This window comes from Salminus brasiliensis, chromosome 14 (genome assembly GCF_030463535.1).
Source record: "Salminus brasiliensis chromosome 14, fSalBra1.hap2, whole genome shotgun sequence".
NCBI classification, from domain to species: Eukaryota; Metazoa; Chordata; class Actinopteri; order Characiformes; family Bryconidae; genus Salminus; species Salminus brasiliensis.
The window spans coordinates 37,253,365-37,274,672 of record NC_132891.1 but is presented as its reverse complement, the minus strand read 5'-3'; the positions used below and the strand labels follow the sequence as shown (position 1 = coordinate 37,274,672).

Here is a 21,308-nt window from a genome sequence, read left to right as displayed (position 1 = left end):
TACACCCTCTATACACTACACTCACTCTATACACCCTCTATACACTGTACTCACTCTATACACCCTCTATACACTACACTCACTCTATACACCCTCTATACACTATACTCACTCTATACACCCTCTATACACTACACTCACTCTATACACCCTCTATACACTGTACTCACTCTATACACCCTCTATACACTGTACTCACTCTATACACCCTCAATACACTATACTCACTCTATACACTTTCTATACACTACACTCACTCTATACACTTTCTATACACTATACTCACTCTATACACCCTCAATACACTACACTCACTCTATACACTTTCTATACACTACACTCACTCTATACACTATACTCACTCTATACACCCTCAATACACTACACTCACTCTATACACTTTCTATACACTATACTCACTCTATACACCCTCTATACACTATACTCACTCTATACACTTTCTATACACTATACTCACTCTATACACTTTCTATACACTACACTCACTCTATACACCCTCTATACACTACACTCACTCTATACACCCTCTATACACTATACTCACTCTATACACCCTCTATACACTACACTCACTCTATACACCCTCTATACACTATACTCACTCTATACACTTTCTATACACTATACTCACTCTATACACCCTCAATACACTACACTCACTCTATACACTTTCTATTCACTATACTCACTCTATACACCCTCTATACACTACACTCTATCTATACACTTTCTATACACTATACTCACTCTATACACCCTCAATACACTATACTCACTCTATACACTTTCTATACACTATACTCACTCTATACACTTTCTATACACTACACTCACTCTATACACTTTCTATACACTATACTCACTCTATACACTTTCTATACACTACACTCACTCTATACACTTTCTATACACTACACTCACTCTATACACCCTCAATACACTACACTCACTCTATACACTTTCTATACACTACACTCAGTCTATACACTTTCTATACACTACACTCACTCTATAAACTTTCTATACACTACACTCACTCTATACACCCTCTATACACTACACTCACTCTATACACTTTCTATACACTACACTCACTCTATACACTTTCTATACACTACACTCACTCTATACACCCTCTATACACTACACTCACTCTATACACTTTCTATACACTACACTCACTCTATACACTTTCTATACACTACACTCACTCTATACACCCTCTATACACTATACTCACTCTATACACCCTCTATACACTACACTCACTCTATACACCCTCTGTACACTATACTCACTCTATACACTTTCTATACACTACACTCACTCTATACACCCTCTATACACTACACTCACTCTATACACTTTCTATACACTACACTCACTCTATACACTTTCTATACACTACACTCACTCTATACACCCTCTATACACTACACTCACTCTATACACCCTCTATACACTACACTCACTCTATACACTTTCTATACACTACACTCACTCTATACACTTTCTATACACTACACTCACTCTATACACCCTCTATACACTACATTCAACTATGTTCAGCATATACAACAATTTAGGAGTAGAGTAAGGGTTATACAGTAAATACACTCTTTCTGTAGGGTTGGTCCTGCTGTTCTACCTGGTGTTCTACACCTTTCTGGCTGGAATGTTCTGCCTCACCATGTACGTGATGCTTCTCACACTTGACGACTACAAGCCCACCTGGCAGGACCGGCTAGCTATACCAGGTACATACACACACACACACACACTATTATTATATTCAGAAATGCACTGTTATGTATGGATATCATGGGAAGGCTGTGTGTGTGTGTGTGTGTGTGTGTGTGTGTAGGGTTGATGATCAGGCCTAAAGGACTTAGTATGGAGATCCTGTATAACATGAGGAATACCGAAAGCTGGGATGTTTACGTTCAGGCACTTGACAACTTCCTCGCCCGTGAGTACACACACATGGCCATTACATCAGAAACACCTCCCATACTGTACCATTTGATGGAATTTGATGGTATACGTGTAAAAGCTCCAGAGCTGAAACTAATTACAAATTACACTAGATGTTAGAACATTGTGGATTTGATTGCATTCAGACCTGAGAGTGAAAGCATCAGTCAGAGGTCAGGTTCTGATCTTTAGTTTTTTTTCTCTGGTTTAACCCTGAAGCGTTTCTCTCTCTCTCTCTCTCTCTGTCTCTCTCTCTCTCTCTCTCTCTCTCTCTGTCTCTCTCTCTCTCTCTGTCTCTCTCTCTCTGTCTCTCTGTCTCTCTCTCTCTCTCTGTCTCTCTCTCTCTGTCTCTCTCTCTCTCTCTCTGTCTCTCTCTCTCTGTCTCTCTCTGTCTCTCTCTTTCTCTGTATCTCCCTGTCTGTCTCTCTCTCTCTCTGTCTCTCCTCTCTCTCTCTCTGTCTCTCTATCTGTGTCTGTCTCTCTTCTCTGTGTCTCTCTCTGTGTCTGTCTCTCTCTCTCTGTCTCTCTTCTCTCTCTATCTGTCTGTCTCTATCTGTCTCTCTCTCTGTCTGTCTCTCTCTCTCTGTCTCTCTTCTCTCTCTGTCTGTCTGTCTCTCTCTCTCTGTCTCTCTTCTCTCTTTCTTTCTCTCTCTGTCTGTCTCTCTCTCTCTCTGTCTCTCTTCTCTCTCTGTCTGTCTGTCTCTCTCTCTCTGTGTCTCTCTTCTGTCTTTCTTTCTCTCTCTGTCTCTCTCTCTCTCTCTCTCTCTCTCTCTGCAGCCTATAATAACTCTCAGCAGGTGATGAATAACGATGTGTGCGCTCCGGGTCAGTTCTTTGTTCAGGAGGACAGCGGCGCCGTGAGGAACAACCCCAAACGCTCCTGCCAGTTTAACCGCACCACGCTGGGGAGCTGCGACGGCCTGACTGACCGTACCTATGGCTACCGCGATGGCAAACCCTGCGTCCTCATCAAACTCAACCGGGTAACCAATCACTGCACTTACACTCACACTCAAACTGCACTCACTGCACTCACACTCACTGCACTCACACTCACTGCACTCACACTCACTGCACTCACTGCACTCACACTCACTGCACTCACTGCACTCACACTCACTGCACTCACACTCACTGCACTCACACTCACTGCACTCACTGCACTCACACTCACTGCACTCACACTCACTGCACTCACACTCACTGCACTCACACTCACTGCACTCACTGCACTCACACTCACTGCACTCACACTCACTGCACTCACACTCAAACTGCACTTACACTCACTGCACTCACACTCACTGCACTTACACTCACTGCACTTACACTCTCACGTTTATTAATTTTCTGACTTTTGACCTCTGTGTAGGTGATTGGAATGTTGCCAGGGAAGGATGGACAGTCTCCGTCTGTCATCTGCGGAGCAAAGGCAAGATCAGCATCTACTACCTCCTCTTTCTCAAACTACTTCATCATCATCATCACTTTACTTATAATCTCATTAAAGCTGGGTTCACTCTGTTCTCCTCGACACACCTGACTACACGTGTCTACACACCTGACTACACACCTGACTACACGTGTCTACACACCTGACTACACACCTGACTACACGTCTGTCTACACACCTGACTACACACCTGACTACACGTCTGTCTACACACCTGTCTACACATCTGACTACACGTCTGTCTACACACCTGTCTACACACCTGACTACATGTCTGTCTACACACCTGTCTACACACCTGACTACACATCTGTCTACACACCTGACTACATGTCTGTCTACACACCTGACTACACACCTGACTACACGTCTGTCTACACACCTGTCTACATACCTGACTACACACCTGACTACACACCTGACTACACATCTGTCTACACACCTGACTACATGTCTGTCTACACACCTGACTACACACCTGACTACACTTCTGTCTACACACCTGTCTACATACCTGACTACACACCTGTCTACACACCTGACTACACGTCTGTCTACACACCTGTCTACACACCTGACTACACGTCTGTCTACACACCTGTCTACACACCTGACTACACGTATGTCTACACGTATGTCTACACACCTGACTACACATCTGTCTACACACCTGACTACACGTATGTCTACACACCTGTCTACACACCTGACTACACGTCTGTCTACACACCTGTCTACACACCTGACTACACGTCTGTCTACACACCTGTCTACACACCTGACTACACGTATGTCTACACACCTGTCTACACACCTGACTACACGTCTGTCTACACACCTGTCTACACACCTGACTACACGTCTGTCTACACACCTGTCTACACACCTGACTACACACCCCACCTCTTATTCTCCCTTCACTTCATCTTCCTCTCATTCATCTGCCTCTGTTTCTTATCTGCATGTCCTCAGAGATACAAAGTGGGAGAAGATAAGTGGGTAAGAGTGTGTGTGTGTGGTTTAGAGATGGAGTCTGTAGGATTACTAGGTTTCAGTAGATGTAAGGTTCAGTAGTATTTCATGACTAACATTCATATAGAGACTAAGACCAACTCCTAAATCTAATCTGGAGAATAAGTCCTACTCCTAAATCTAATCTGGAGACTAAGACCAACTCCTAAATCTAATCTGGAGAATAAGTCCTACTCCTAAATCTAATCTGGAGACTAAGACCAACTCCTAAATCTAATCTGTTCTGTTAATATGAAGGGTTGGATAAGAACTTGCAGAGCATGTTCTACACACTCCCGGTCAGCACCTTTTTCTTCCTTACACACTGAAGTTACAGTAGAACTGATCTGAACACACTCACAATCACACACCTTAACATCTGTCTGTCTGTCTGTCTCTATCTGTCTGTAGAAGGAGGATAGTGAGTTTTTAGGTGACGTGGAGTATTTCCCTCCAAACGGAACCTTTAACCTGATGTACTACCCCTACTACGGAAAAAGAGCACAGGTGAGTGTGTGAGTCTTTTGTGTGTCTACAGTCTACATCCATCACTTTTATAGTCTACATCTTTACAGTCTAAATCCCACACCTTTACAATCTACATCTCCCATCTTTACAGTCTACATCCATCACTTTTACAGTCTATATCTACAGTCTACATCCATCACTTTTACAGTCTATATCTTTACAGTCCACATCCATCACTTTTACAGTCTATATCTTTACAGTCTACATCTCCCATCTCTACAGTCTACATCCATCACTTTTACAGTCTACATCTTTACAGTCTACATCCATCACTTTTACAGTCTACATCTTTACAGTCTACATCGAACACTTTTACAGTCTATATCTTTACAGTCTAAATCCCACACCTTTACAGTCCACATCCATCACTTTTATAGTCTACACCTTTACAGTCTACATCTCTACAGTCTACATGCATCACTTTTACAGTCTACATCTTTACAGTCTACATCTCCCATCTTTACAGTCTACATCCATCACTTTTACAGTCTACATCTTTACAGTCTACATCCCACATCAGTGTAAAGGATCCAGTCTACCTCCACTTGTTCCAGCTATTAAAATCTCTCTCTCTCTGTTTAGGTGAACTACTCTCAGCCGTTGGTGGCGGTGAAGTTTATGAACCTGACTCTAAACGTTGACGTGAACGTGGAGTGTAAAATCAACTCCAACACCATCAGAGAGTTGAACGAGAGAGACAAGTTCGCCGGCAGAGTTTCGTTTAAACTGCGCATTAACTCCGACTAACACACACACATACACTAGTAAACACACCCTAATACACACCTGTGCTCATTCACACACTCAGACACAGCAAGTTAACAAAAACCATAACAAACACTCACTGGATATTAACTCTAATACACACAATTACACTGACTACACACTACACATGTACACTACCACATTAACGCTGACAAGCACACACACACACACAGGTGTTCTACCAGATGTGTGCAGTCCCTCTAATACTTAAGCATTAATGTGTGATGACCTTTTGTGTGTGTGTGTGTGTGTGTGTGTGTGTGAAATAGAATATGGGAGTCCTGTGAGTGTGTGAATGTGAGTGTGTGTGTGTGTGTGTTGTAGAAATCATTCCAGAGTTGAAGTGAATCTGAAGTCCTTCAGCCGTCCTCAATTTAAACTGCCCTACAGACCAGTGACATCACAGTTTCCACAGCCAATCAGATCACTGTAAGGCTGGGGACAGACAATAGTGTGAGAGTGGTTAGGCTTGTATGGGTGTGGCCTGTTTGTACTGTGTTCTGATTGGTCTCTGTACTGTAGCTGTAACAGTACATGTATTTATACACGTTAGGATGCTGATACTGTACATATCAATTACCAATAATCAATAACCATTATCATCTTCATCAGTTACGGAATGCACTGATCACTGAATAGAGCCATACTGATCAAACTGAACTGAAAGAGAGAGAGAGAGAGAGAGAGAGATATTCTCCTTTCATATTCTGAGTCTCTTCTGATATCTCTCTAATCTCTCTAATCCTAATCCACACACACACACACACACACACACACACACACACACACACAGTGTAATGTGGCTCCACCCCCTCCCCCTCTGTCAGTAAAACTTGTCTGTCTGTTCTGTCCATCAGCACTGAAAACACACTAATCTCTCTCTCTCTCTCTCTCTCTCTCTCTCGCAGTTCAGCTTGATAAGGGTTTACACGTCTGTTTACATATTTATTATTTATTTATGTTAATTTATGCAGTTCTATGTTATTTAAATGCTCCTCTGTACTGCTGTGGGTGTTACTGTGTCTAGTCTTAAATATTATGGGACAGATGCGCTACTCACTGGGTGCACACACTCAGACACACACACTCTTGCTCTCATATGCACACACACTCACACAAACACACACCCTGAGGTGTCTGCGCAACATTGAAGAGTTGGCCGAGTTTGAACATCCACAAAGCCAATGGAGACAAAGTCAGAACTGTGGGGTGAAACTCCTACACGATTTGGCTCTGGAGCTAGCTGTCCCTCCGGTTGGGTCGGGTCGGGTCGGGTCGGCTCGGCTCGGCTGGCAGTAGGATCAAAATCCTGCAGCGGAGTTTTCCCTTCCAGTTCTGACTTTATGACCTCTGCACTAAGCAATAGCGACCTGTGTGTAAATAGGACGAGTGGTTAAAAAGGAAGGGATGTGTGTGTGTGTGTGTGTGTGTGTGTGTGTGTGTGTGTGCACAAGGCTAATCCCCGTACATGACAGAACGTTCTTTATTTTCTCTCATTTTATAAGTCTGTTTTAAGTTTGTTAGCGACCTTTAGCGCAGCACTATTTAAATAGTCCAATATTAGCATTTTGATGTTAGCATAGTTAGCCTTCTGCTTTTTTCACCATTTCCACTTTCGTTTGTGTAACTGAGCATTTGGATGTTTGGCACATTTATGGGACTTCACCACTAGGCAGCAGCTGTTAGCATACTGAAGGTTAGCATGTGTTATTCCATAAAGTCTCCTCACTGAAGCTTAGCGTGCAGCTGCTAGTTGGTGTGGCGCCTGCTGGCACAGCGCTAGCAGAAACGGTAGATTACCCTTGAGTTAAAAACAGATTTAGCTCTAGATAGTGTAGCACTGTTTAGCATAGCAACGTTAGCTTGCTGGTGTTCAGAGGTGCATCTTTTCACCCCCCGGACTGTAATACATTATGCTGTTTTGTTGGTCTGTTTCTTTGCTAATGTTTGTATGTGTGTGTTGCTGCAAGTGAAAAGCTGACCCACACAAGCACCTAGCGTTAGCCATCACTCACTCCGCCTCAGCACCTCCAGAGAAAGTGTGTAATGTTTACACAGGTGCTCTCAGGTGGTCCTTCAACAGCACACAGGTGTGAAACCAGACTGCTGTGTGTGTGTTAGCAGATGGCAGGCTGTGTTTATGGATGAGCCACTGTGGGTGGCAGAAGACAGGTAGCAGGGTGTTAGCGGACGTGTGTTAGGGGTATGTTAGTAGACAGCTAGCAGGGTGTTAGCGGACGTGTGTTAGGGGTATGTTAGTAGACAGCTAGCAGGGTGTGTAGGGTGTGTTAGTTACTGGACTCAGGTGGATGTTCTAGCAGAAGGCTAACAGGGTGTAGTGGATGGTGATAGGTGTGTAGTGAGGGTTGTGTTGGTGTGAGAGCAGCGATACACTATTATTGCTACACCACACACACACACACACACACACAGTGTGTTTGTTGAAACTTGTAAATGGTTAATTTCCCTGTGTGTGAGAAACGGCAACAACACACCTAGCATTTTACACACTGAATCTAACACACACACACACACACACACACACACACACTGCTGTTTTCCCACCACATGCTTTGTCCCACCCCCCGTCCTCCTGCCTGTGTACTCCTCCGTCACTCAGAGTGAGTGTTTTCCTCCATCCTCTCAGTTCTGTTGCCGTAGAAACGCAGATCATTAATGTGTGTATCTGAATAACCTGATTATCCTGTTCTATTATTAATGCCTGAGATGAAATTGTGGATCTTATATTCAAATCAGCAAAATATCATTATAAACTACAATGGAAAATATGAAATAAACATTTTGTGTTTTAAATGAAAAACACGGTCTGTTTTTGATGTGTGCACACACGCACACACACACACACACACACACACACACACACACAGGTGGTGGACGCGGGGGCAGAGCTCTTTATGTAACTGAGACTGTGTGTTTATGTAATCTACAGTGGTTTAAATACAGATGATCATCACTCTCCTGTCCGCGAGCCCCGGACCTCTGAACACTCTCCCGTCCACCCATCAAATCCAGACAGCACACACAATGTTGACAAACACGGTCCAGTGTGATCAGTGAGGCTGTAGATGGTCAGTGAGGGTCAATGAGGCTGTAGAGGGTCAGCGAGGGTCAGCAAGAATGTAGATGGTCAGTGAGGGTCAAAGAGGCTGTAGATGGTCTGTGAGGGTCAGCGAGGCTGTAGATGGTCAGTGAGGGTCAGCGAGGCTGTAGATGGTCAGTGAGGGTCAAAGAGGCTGTAGATGGTCAGTGAAGTCAAAGAGGCTGTAGATGGTCAGTGAGGTTCAATGGGGCTGTAGATGGTCAGTAAGGATCAGTAAAGCTGTAGATGGTCAGCGAGGCTGTAGATGGTCAGGGAGGGTCAATGAGGCTGTAGATGGTCAGGGAGGGTCAATGAGGCTGTAGATGGTCAGTGAGGGTCAGTGAGGCTGTAGATGGTCAGTGAGGCTGTAGATGGTCAGTGAGGGTCAAAGAGGCTGTAGATGGTCAGTGGGGCTGTAGATGGTCAGTGAAGGTAAACTTAGCTCTGCTCAGTGACTGAACAAGAGAACCACATGTCCGTTGTGAGGCGACACACACCCAGACACACACTCACACACACCCAGACACACACTCACACACACTCAGACACGTGCAAGTGTTATGTAAGAGTGCAGAGTGGTGAAGCTACAGTGAGGAGAGACAGAGAGGTTTAGGTGTTTCAGAGAGAGAGAGCACAGCAAGAGTGTGTGTCAGTGTGTACGTAAGGACGAGTGGACGAGGCGCGAGTGCTGTGTGTGTGTATTAATCCTGAGGTTTAATCCCATTGGCTGTAATCTCTCACAACAGCCACACTCTCTCTCTCTCTCTCTCTCTTTCTCTGTCTGTCTGTCTGTCTGTCTCTCTCTCTGTCTGTCTCTCTTTTTTTCTCTGTCTCTCTCTCTCTGTCTGTCTGTCTCTCTCTCTCTCTCTCTCTCTCTCTCCCTCTTTCCTTCCTCTCTCTCTCGCTCTCTATTCCTCTCTGTCTGTCTGTCTGTCTCTCTCTTTATCTCTATCATCAGTAGCATCAAATTTAGCTCCGCCTCCTCCATCAGCATCACACTGCAAAGACAGAATCCTAGTAACCATGGAAACAGAAAAAAAAGAACACAGAGAGACGGATCTACAGGAGACACCCCCCCTCCCCCTCCCCCTCCATACACACACACACACACACACACACACACACACACACACACACTGGTCAATAGATGTGCCACTAGAGGGAGAGAGAGATGTGGGATGTGATTAAGACACGGTGTGTGTGTGTGTGTGGGTGGGGGTTGTGTGTGTGTGTGTGTGTGTGTGTGTGGGTGGGGGTTGTGTGTGCAGTTACTTCACATCGCTTCTACAGTACCCCTTCTAGCGAAACACTGACACCTGTTGGACAAAGAAAAGATTACAGCTATCAGATCCGGATCAGACCTGAGAGCCTGAAGCATGGTTTGATCCACCAACCTGCAATCCTGCATGGAGCCCCCTGCTGGAGGAACTTCTTAAAAAGACAATAGAACGTTAGACCACTTACATGCCTCATTTCCATATAATCGTATACTGCTCAGCCATAACATTAAAACCACCTGCCAAATATAATGTACAGTGTATAAAAAAGTATTTAGTCAGCCACTGATTGTGTCATTTTAATCACAGCTACACTTCAACTATGAGACACAATGAGAAAAAAAATCCAGGAAATCACATTGTAGGATTTTAAAGAATTGATTTGTAAATTATGGTGGAAAATAAGTATTTGGTCAATAACAAATGTTCTACTCAATACTTTGTAACATAACAGTGACAGTGGCAATGACAGAGGTCAAACGTTTGCTGTAAGTCCTCACCAGGTTTAGTCACACTGTAGCTGCTATTTTGGCCCATTCCTCCATGCAGATCTCCTCTAGAGCAGTGATGTTTTGGGGCTGTTGCTGGGCAACCCAGACTTTCAACTCTCTCTATGGGGTTGAGGTCTGGAGACTGGCTAGGCCACTCCAGGACCTTGGATGCTTTTTACAGAGCCACTCCTTTGTTGCCTGACCGGTGTGTTTGGGATCATTGTCATGCTGCAAGACCCAGCCACATTCCATCTTCAATGCGCTCACTGATGGAAGAAGGTTTTGCCTTAAAATCTCACAATACATGACCCCGTTCATTCTTCCCTTAACACGGATCAGTCGGTCAGATGTTCCCACCCCCATGCTTCACAGTAGGTATGGTGTTCTTGCGATGCAGCTCAGCATTCTTCTCCTCCAAACACAATGAGTTGAGCTTTTACCAAACAGTTCTACGTTTCATCTGCCCATAAGACATTCTCCCAAAACTCTTCCGGAACATCCAAATGCTCTCTAGCAAACTTCAGACGGGCCGGATATGTACTGGCTTAAGCAGGGGAACACGTCTGGCACTGCAGAATCTGAGCCCCTCGGCGTAGTGTGTTACTGACGGTAGCCTTTGTTAATTTGGTCTCAGCTCTCTGCAGGTCATTCATCATTCATTGTGGTTGGTGTGGCGCAACAGATAATACCACTACCTGCCCCACACCATGTGAGATACTGGGGTTTGATTCCTGGTCTGGGTGACTGTGCTGTGCTACACCAATAAGAGTCCTTGGGCAAGACTCCTAACACTACATTGGCCCACCTCTGTAATATTGTACACTACTGTACAATATTGTACATCTCTTGTAAGTTGCTCTGGATAAGAGCGTCAGCTAAATGCCATTAATGTAAATGTAATGTAGGTCCCTCCGTGTGGTTCTGGGATTTCTGTTCACCGTTCTCATGATCATTTTGACCCCACGGGCTGAGATCTTGCATGGCGCCCCTGATTATCAGTGGTCTTGTAGGTCTTCCATTTTCTTACAATTGCTCCCACAGTTGATTTCTTCACACCAGCCTGCTGCCTATTGTAGACTCACTCTTCCCAGCCTGGTCTACAGTTTTCTTCCTGGTGTCCTTCGACAGCTCTTTGGTCTTGGCCATGGTTAAGTTTGGAGTCTGACTGTTTGAGGCTGTGGACAGGTGTCCTTTATACAGATAACGAGGTCAAACAGGTGCCATTAATACAGATAACGAGTGGAGGACAGAAGAGCTTCTTACAGAAGCTACAGGTCTGTGAGAGTCAGAAATCTTGTTTGTTTGTGGATGACCAAATACTTACTTTCCACCATAATTTACAAATCAATTCTATGTAAATAAATAAAAAACCTGTGATGAAAATTACAGACTCTCTCATCTTTCTAAGTAGGAGAACTTGCACAATCAGTGGCTGACTAAATACTTTTTTGCCCCACTGGTCCACCTTATGCAGCTAGAGTCTTCACTGGCATCCTGTCCTCACCAGATTGAGAACACCGGACGCTGGCTTACACAGCCAAAACTGTGAAGAAGTGTAGAGGTGTAGTAGTGTAGAGGCGGAGTAGTGTAGAGGTGTAGTAGTGTAGAGGTGCAGAAGTGTAGAGGTGTAGAAGTGTAGAGGTGTAGTAGTTTAGATGTGTAGAAGTGTAGAGATGTAAAGGTGTAGTAGTGTAGTATTGTAGAGGTGGAGCGGTGTAGTAGTGTAGAGGCGTAGTAGTGTAGAGGTGTAGTAGTGTAGAGGTGCAGAAGTGTAGATGTGTAGTAGTGTAGATGTGTAGTAGTTTAGATGTGTAGAAGTGTAGAGATGTAAAGGTGTAGTAGTGTAGTATTGTAGAGGTGGAGCGGTGTAGTAGTGTAGAGGCATAGTAGTGTAGAGGTGTAGTAGTGTAGAGGTGCAGAAGTGTAGAGGTGTAGTAGTGTAGATGTGTAGTAGTGTAGATGTGTAGTAGTTTAGATGTGTAGAAGTGTAGAGGCGTAGTAGTGTAGAGGCGTAGTAGTGTAGAGGTGTAGTAGTGTAGATGTGTAGTAGTTTAGATGTGTAGAAGTGTAGAGATGGAGCGGTGTAGTAGTGTAGTATTGTGGAGGTGGAGCGGTGTAGTAGTGTAGAGGTGTAGTATTGTAGAGGTGTAGTAGTGTAGTGATGTAGAGGTGTAATGGTGTAGAGGTGTAATGGTGTAGAGCTGGAGAGGTGTAGTAGTGTAGAGGTGAAGAGGTGTAGTATTGTAGAGGTGTAGTAGTGTAGTGATGTAGAAGTGTAGTAGTGTAGAGGTGTAGTATTGTAGAGGTGTAGTAGTGTAGAGGTGTAGCAGTGTAGAGGTGTAGTAGTGTAGAAGTGCAGATGTGTAGTAGTGTAGAAGTGTAGAGGTGGAGAGGTGTAGAAGTGCAGATGTGTAGTAGTGTAGAGGTGTAATAGTGTAGAGGTGTAAAAGTGTAGTAGTGAAGTATTGTAGAGGTGTAGTATTGTAGAGGTGTAGTAGTGTAGAGGTGGAGAGGTGTAGTATTGTAGAGGTGTAGTAGTGTAGAGGTGGAGAGGTGTAGTAGTGTAGAGGTGTAGTATTGTAGAGGTGTAGTAGTGTAGAGGTGTAGCAGTGTAGAGGTGTAGAAGTGTAGAGGTGTAGTAGTGTAGAAGTGCAGATGTGTAGTAGTGTAGAAGTGTAGAGGTGGAGAGGTGTAGAAGTGCAGATGTGTAGTAGTGTAATAGTGTAGAGGTGTAAAAGTGTAGTAGTGAAGTATTGTAGAGGTGTAGTATTGTAGAGGTGTAGTAGTGTAGAGGTGGAGAGGTGTAGTATTGTAGAGGTGTAGTGGTGTAGTAGTGTAGAGGTGGAGAGGTGTAGTAGTGTAGAGGTGTAAAGGTGTAGTAGGGAAGTATTGTAGATGTGTAGTAGTTTAGAGGTATAGAAGTGTAGAGGTGTAGAAGTGCAGATGTGTAGTATTGTAGAGGTGTAAAAGTGCAGATGTGTAGTATTGTAGAGGTGTAGAAGTGCAGATGGGTAGTATTGTAGAGGTGTAGAGGTGTAGAAGTGCAGATGGGTAGTATTGTAGAGGTGTAGAAGTGCAGATGTGTAGTATTGTAGAGGTGTAAAAGTGCAGATGTGTAGTATTGTAGAGGTGTAGAGGTGTAGAAGTGCAGATGGGTAGTATTGTAGAGGTGTAGAAGTGCAGATGTGTAGTATTGTAGAGGTGTAAAAGTGCAGATGTGTAGTATTGTAGAGGTGTAGAGGTGTAGAAGTGCAGATGGGTAGTATTGTAGAGGTGTAGAGGTGTAGAAGTGCAGATGTGTAGTATTGTAGAGGTGTAAAAGTGCAGATGTGTAGTATTGTAGAGGTGTAGAAGTGCAGATGGGTAGTATTGTAGAGGTGTAGTAGTGCAGATGTGTAGTATTGTAGAGGTGTAGAGGTGTAGAAGTGCAGATGGGTAGTATTGTAGAGGTGTAAAAGTGCAGATGTGTAGTATTGTAGAGGTGTAGAGGTGTAGAAGTGCAGATGGGTAGTATTGTAGAGGTGTAGAAGTGCAGATGTGTAGTATTGTAGAGGTGTAGTAGTGCAGATGTGTAGTAGTGTAGAGGTGGAGAGGTGTAGTTTTTGAAGGCTGCCAGGCTGGAATGAAAACAAAGGGAAATGAAGTTGGAGGGTGGAGGCTGTTAGTAGTAGAGGTGGAGTTTTTAAGTGAAAACGGGCTGAAAATAAAGAGTGACTCCAGTAAAGCGGAGATCTCCACATTTCTACTTCAGAACCAAAACCCAGTTTCTGGACTTGTCTGCTTGACGCCTCTGCGTATCGGGTCCTAAACAGTCCATCTGTAAGATGACGTCAGAGGGGACAGGACTCATTCGGCCGAGTCGTGATTACACAGTCCACAGATCCAATCAAAAGGCAACACACACACTAAAACATGTGGGTTGGGTGAACGTTTGGGGTGTTTCTACAGTGCTGCTCTTGTGTAGATTCTGATGTTTGACAGTGGTCAGTGTAGGGTGACAGTGGTCAGTGTAGGGTCATGGTCATGTCTAATCATTCTCTAATCTCTGTTTTACAGCAGCGGAACCTGAAGCTGATCTGCTGACACATATAGGGAGGATGAGGAGGAGAGGGTGAAGTCTTTGTGGTGATTTCTGTTTCCAGAGAAGGAAGCTGCCTTTAGTGGAACAGAGACTCGTCTCAGCTTCGGGAAGAGTGATCAGCGCCTCCACCGTAGTCTTTAATGGAAGCGGAGGACGAGCTCCTGTGTCTGAAGTGTGTTCTGCTCTCCTTGCTAAAAGTCAGCAAATGAGGCCTGAGAGTAATTTATTAAGCCTCATCAAGTCGCTGACTCCTCAGACGCTGGACTGACACCCATCAAACACTGATGACTGGGAAAGGGCACTGATGGGTGACAGTGACCAGTAAATGATCGTAAAGACTTTATGCTCTACCTGATGGGAAGGAACAGTCAGAGCGTGGACGGATCAGGATCAGTTTTATTAGAGTTTTGAAGAGTCACTGTGAGATCACTGATGGTGGTCCGGTCTGGACCGGACGGTGGAGGAGGTTCTGTGTGTTTGTTTTTAGGGACATTTTCTCTCCACACTCTGTTTTCCTCCTTCATCATATTCCTGCTTTGAGATCCACATCTGCTGGAAGGTTCCCTGCAGAGAAACACATGGAGAGCAGACTGGGGTTGTATCCCTCACCAGTGCTAGCAGAGGAGGTACGAGTGCAGTAGTACTGGATTATTAGAGCAGGGCTGTGAAGATCTCTATCAGAGCAGATCTCACCAGAGAGGCCAGAATGGAGCCTCCAATCCACGGACTGAAGCGGCGCTCCATCGAACTGTTACTGGCTATCAGCTTCAGCCTCATACTCTACAGAGAGACAGACAGAGAGAGAGAGAGAGACAGAGAGAGAGACAGTATATTTTTATATAGTATAGTATATTAGTTCCCTGTTGTGATGATAGTCAGAGTCAAGTCAAGTGGGTTTTATTGTCATTTCAGCTCCATACAGAGAACACAGTGAAACCAAACAACGTTCCTGCAGGACCCTGGAGCAACACAATACAGACAAAGAATAATAAACAGCTGTGTGTGTGTGAGTGTGTGTGAGTGTGTGTGTGTGCACTGACCGGTGGTGCTTTCTGAGAGAGCTCTCTGTTGAGTCTTTCAGTGAATCCCTGCAGCAGAGTGTTTCCACCTGTTACAATTACACTGCCATACAGACCCTACACACACACACACACACACACACACACAGAGTGTGAAGGGTTGAATCTCTACATGTAGGTGTCAGTTCTGATGAGGATATTTTTGATATTTAACGCTAATTAATTTATTAGTGTCTGAATGAAGACTCTGATCAGGAAGCAAAGATTTTACTGTCGCTATGGTGAACAAACTGGCAGGCTGCCAATGCTGGCCCAGGCCCCCGCACACTGAACACACACACACACACATACACACACACACACTTACAGGTCTGATGTCAATGTCACACATGCCGATGCTGGTGGTGACCACGTGGCCAACGCCCAGCATGGTGTTCCCGGACAGGCCCTGCAGACAGGAAGCAGATATGAACAGTCTGATTCTGAACCAACTGGAAGAGACAGACACTGAGCTCCAACACTGATAAAAATGTTCACAGACAGCTGAGCAATCGCCATAGAAACGCACAGAGCTGTCAGTATAAAGAAGAGTGGAGTGAAGTGTGTGTGCGTGTGTGTGTGTAACGTACCTTTACGTTAGAGGGGTCAAACAGACCTTCAGGAATGCGCAGTCGCTCCGCTCCATAGTCAGCGTTAAACCCACTGGGCATCTCATAGTGCAGAGTGGGCATCTGAGCAGCAACCCTACACACACACACACACACACACACACACACACCAAACACAAATACACACATTACACACACACACACACCAAACAAAAATACACACATTACACACTCACACACGCCAAACACAAATACACACATTACACACTCACACGCACCAAACACACATTACACACTCACACGTACCAAACAAACACACACACACACACACACACACACACATGCACCAAACACATCAAACACAAATACACACATTACACACTCACACACACCAAACACAAATACACACATTACACACTCACACGCACCAAACACACATTACACACACACCCACACACACCAAACACACATTACACACACACACACACATTACACACTCACACGCACCAAACACACATTACACACACACCAAACACACATTACACACACACCAAACACACATTACACACACACACACCAAACACACATTACACACACACACGCACCAAACACACATTACACACACACCAAACACACATTACACACACACCAAACACACATTACACACACACACACACACACACACATTACACACACACACACCAAACACACATTACACACACACACGCACCAAACACACATTACACACACACCCACACACACCGAACACACATTACACACACACACACACACACACACATTACACACTCACACGCACCAAACACACATTACACACACATTACACACACACCAAACACACATTACACACACACACACACATTACACACACACACACCAAACACACATTACACACACACCAAACACACATTACAAACACACATTACACACACACATCAAACACACATTACACACACACACCCAAACTCCAACACCAACCTTATCTGTCTATAAGTATTCAGACGCCCCCACTGATAAAAAAAAGTTCACACATCTGAGTAATCACCATAGAAACACACAGAGCTGTCAGTGTAAAAGTGTGTGTAAACAGTGCTGAATATTCAAAGTGTGTGTGTGTGTGTGTACTTTTACATTAGTGGGGTCAAACCGACCCCCAGGAATGCGCAGTCGCTCCGCTCTGTAGTCAGCGTTAAACCCACTGAGCTTCCCAATGAAAACAGATGGGAAGAAAACAAGCCCACTGTCGCTGTGAATTTAACAACATGCTAAGAGAAGACCAAGGAAATGGTTGTTGACTTCAGGAAATCAAGACCTGACCACTCTCCGCTTAACATCAACGGCTCCTCTGTGGAGATCGTTAAGAGCACCAAGTTCCTTGGTGTCCACCTAGCGGAGAACCTCACCTGGTCCCTGAACACCAGCTCTACAGCCAAGAAAGCCCAACAGCGTCTCTACTTCCTCCGGAAGCTGAGAAAGGCCCGTCTCCCTCCACCCATCCTCACCCTCTTCTATAGGGGAACCATAGAGAGCATCCTAAGCAGCTGCATCACTGCCTGGTTTGGGACCTGCACAGCCTCTGACCGCAAGTCCCTCCAACGCATTGTGAGGACAGCTGAGAAGATCATCGGAGTCTCTCTCCCCTCCATCATGGACATTTACACCACCCGCTGCATCCGCAAAGCAACCAGCATTGTGGATGACTCCACCCACCCTTCACACAGACTGTTCTCCCTCCTGCCATCAGGAAGAAGGTACCGCAGCATCCGGTCCAACACAACCAGACTCTGCAATAGCTTCTTCCCCCAAGCCATCAGACTCCTCAACTCAACTCAACTTCTGAACTGATATCTTTCTGGTACATGTACACTCTCCCTCTCTCTCTCTTTCCAACCATTTACCCCAGATAACATGGGAAGCATTTTTGCACAAGCATTTGCACTAATAACTTTACTACCTCACTGGACTCTATTTATCGCACATTGCACAACTTGCACACTACAGTCATTATTTATTATCCTCTGTCTGTACTGTGTTGTGTTGTCTGTCCGCACTTGTTTGTTTGTGTTGCACTTGTGTTTTGTATGCACTGTCTATGTTGCACCATGGTCCGGGAGGAACGTTGTTTTGTTTCATTGTGTACTCTGTATGTAGTTGAAATGACAATAAACCCACTTGACTTGACTTGACTTGACTTGAGATCAAATAAACCTGGATGAGCCAGTCCACTAACTGTCCACTAACTGAACCTGAAGACCGTTCCCTCCACTCTCTCAGGTATGAGGCTTTATCCTGTAAACAGGTGTGATCTGAGCCTCAGGTAGCTGGACGTTCCTGGCTACACATCGCTGTCCACTGACCATTGGCTCGTTGGTGATGTGGACGGGTCGCTGTCGGTGGCTGGTTTCAGGCCCGGTTTGGCCGTTTTCAACTGCAGCTGCGCTGAATGGTGAGTAACCACGCTGACTAAAGGGGGCGTGCCCCAGTGGGAGTGTGACATTAGTGCATACCCTCTATTACAGTGGGGAGAACAAGTATTTGATACACTGCTGATTTTTCAGGTTTTCCCACTTGCAAAGCATGTAGAAGACTGTAATTTTTATCATAGGTACTCTTCAACTGTGAGTGATGGAATCTAAAACAAAAATCCAGAAAAATACATTGTATGATTTTTAAATAATTAATTTACATTTTATTGTGGGAAATAAGTATTTGATACACCAGAAAAAGAAACTTAATATTTGGTACAGAAACCTTTGTTTGCAATTACAGAGATGAGACGTTTCCTGTAGTTCTTGACAAGGTTTGCACACACTGCAGCAGGGATTTTGGCCCACTCCTCCATACAGATCTCCTCCAGAGCCTTCAGGTTTCGTGGCTGTCGCTGGGCCACACGGACTTTAAGCTCCCTCCAAAGATTTTCTATTGGATTCAGGTCTGGAGACTGGCTAGGCCACTCCAGGACCTTAAGATGTTTCCTACGGAGCCACTCTTTAGTTGCCCTGGCTGTGTGTTTTGGGTCGTTATCATGCTGGAAGACCCAGCCACGACCCATCTTCAGTGCTCTTACTGAGGGAAGGAGGTTGTTGGCCAAAATCTCACGATACATGGCCCCATCCATCCTTCCCACAATACGGTGCAGTCGTCCTGTCCCCTTTGCAGAAAAGCATCCCCAAAGAATGATGTTTCCACCGCCATGCTTCACGGTTGGGATGGTGTTCTTGGGGTTGTACTCATCATTCTTCTTCCTCCAAACATGACGAGTGGAGTTTAAACCAAAAAGTTCTATTTTTGTCTCATCAGACCACATGACCTTCTCCCATTCCTCCTCTGGATCATTCAGATGGTCATTTGCAAACTTCAGACGGGCTTTGACATGCGTTGGCTTGAGGAAGGGCACCTTGCGTGCACTGCAGGATTTTAATCCTTGACGGCGTAGAGTGTTACTGATTGTTTTCTTTGAGACTGTGGTCCCAGCTCTATTCAGGTCATTGACCAGGTCCTGCCGTGTAATTCTGGGCTCATTCCTCACCTTCCTCAAGATCATTGATGCTCCACGAGGTGAGATCTTGCATGGCGCCCCAGACCGAGGGAGATTATCCGTTATTTTGCATTTCTTCCATTTTCTAATAATTGCACCAACAGTTGTTGCCTTCTCACCAAGCTGCTTGCCTATTGTCCTGTAGCCCATCCCAGCCTTGTGCAGGTCTACAATTTTATCCCTGATGTCCTTACAAAGCTCTCTGGTCTTGGGCATTGTGGAGATGCTGGAGTCTGACTGATTGAGTGTGTGGACAGGTGTCTTTTATACAGGTAACGAGTTCAAACAGGTGCAGTTAATACAGGTAATGAGTGGAGAACAGGAGGGCTTCTTAAAGAAGAAGTAACATGTCTGTGAGAGCCAAAATTCTTACTGGTTGATAGATGATCAAATACTTATTTCCCACAATAAAATGTAAATTAATTATTTAAAAATCATACAATGTATTTTTCTGGATTTTTGTTTTAGATTCCATCACTCACAGTTGAAGAGTACCTATGATAAAAATTACAGTCTTCTACATGCTTTGCAAGTGGGAAAACCTGAAAAATCAGCAGTGTATCAAATACTTGTTCTCCCCACTGTATATGTCTGTGTGCCTGTGCATGTGTGTGTGCACGTGTGTGTGTGCATGTGTGTGTGTGTTAGGGTTCACTCACTGCTCATCATAGGGTGAGTCTGACACCTGGAGCACTGAAGCCTGAAAATCCTGAATCACCTCCTGAGAGAGAGAGAGGGGGAGAGCGAGCAGTGGTTAGTGTGTGTGTGCGTGTGTGTAACTCCCACTTATGACCCTCAGGTTAGACCCTAGCAGTGTTTAGTTTGTACCTCCTGCTGCCCCGACTCACTATTTCTATTTTTTCTTAGTTTTATTAGTGTATCTCTTTTCTCCAGCGTGTATCTCTCTCCTCCAGTGTGTATCTCTCTCCTCCAGTGTGTATCTCTCTCCTCCAGCGTGTATCTCTCTTCTCCAGCGTGTATCTCTCTCCTCCAGCGTGTATCTCTCTTCTCCAGCGTGTATCTCTCTCCTCCAGCGTGTATCTCTCTTCTCCAGCGTGTATCTCTCTTCTCCAGCGTGTATCTCTCTTCTCCAGCGTGTATCTCTCTCCTCCAGCGTGTATCTCTCTCCTCCAGCGTGTATCTCTCTCCTCCAGCGTGTATCTCTCTTTTCCAGCGTGTATCTCTCTCCTCCAGTGTGTATCTCTCTTTTCCAGCGTGTATCTCTCTCCTCCAGTGTGTATCTCTCTCCTCCAGTGTGTATCTCTCTCCTCCAGCGTGTATCTCTCATACTCTCATACATACATACTCTCCCTCTCGGTGAGATGTATGTGTGAGTGTGTGTCTGTGTGTGAGTCTGTGTGTGTGTGTTTCCTTACGTTGCACATGTATGTGTGCCAGGATTTGGTGACGGGAGGAAGTTTGTC

The 21,308-nt window shown here is 44.8% G+C and overlaps 2 protein-coding genes across 3 annotated transcripts in view; one reads left to right on the top strand and one right to left on the bottom strand.

The window, feature by feature from the left end:
* The window catches only part of atp1b2a (ATPase Na+/K+ transporting subunit beta 2a), a 13,875-nt gene extending 5,302 nt beyond the window's left edge, over positions 1-8,573 (top strand). The window contains exons 2-7 of the mRNA XM_072696361.1: positions 1,650-1,778; positions 1,886-1,990; positions 2,773-2,978; positions 3,368-3,427; positions 4,871-4,966; positions 5,570-8,573. Of these exons, the coding sequence (XP_072552462.1) occupies positions 1,650-1,778; positions 1,886-1,990; positions 2,773-2,978; positions 3,368-3,427; positions 4,871-4,966; positions 5,570-5,734 (761 nt within the window). The 3' untranslated portion in view covers positions 5,735-8,573. The remainder of the gene's footprint in view (positions 1-1,649; positions 1,779-1,885; positions 1,991-2,772; positions 2,979-3,367; positions 3,428-4,870; positions 4,967-5,569) is intronic.
* Positions 8,574-15,079: 6,506 nt separating this feature from the next.
* The window catches only part of actl6b (actin-like 6B), a 12,465-nt gene continuing 6,236 nt past the window's right edge, over positions 15,080-21,308 (bottom strand). For both annotated transcript variants that reach the window (XM_072696667.1, XM_072696668.1), the window contains 7 exons: positions 21,261-21,308; positions 20,544-20,605; positions 16,350-16,464; positions 16,088-16,168; positions 15,742-15,837; positions 15,395-15,481; positions 15,080-15,265 (listed from right to left, as the gene is read on the bottom strand). The exon at positions 21,261-21,308 is cut by the window's right edge and continues 42 nt beyond it. In XM_072696667.1, the coding sequence (XP_072552768.1) occupies positions 15,185-15,265; positions 15,395-15,481; positions 15,742-15,837; positions 16,088-16,168; positions 16,350-16,464; positions 20,544-20,605; positions 21,261-21,308 (570 nt within the window). In that variant the 3' untranslated portion in view covers positions 15,080-15,184. The remainder of the gene's footprint in view (positions 15,266-15,394; positions 15,482-15,741; positions 15,838-16,087; positions 16,169-16,349; positions 16,465-20,543; positions 20,606-21,260) is intronic.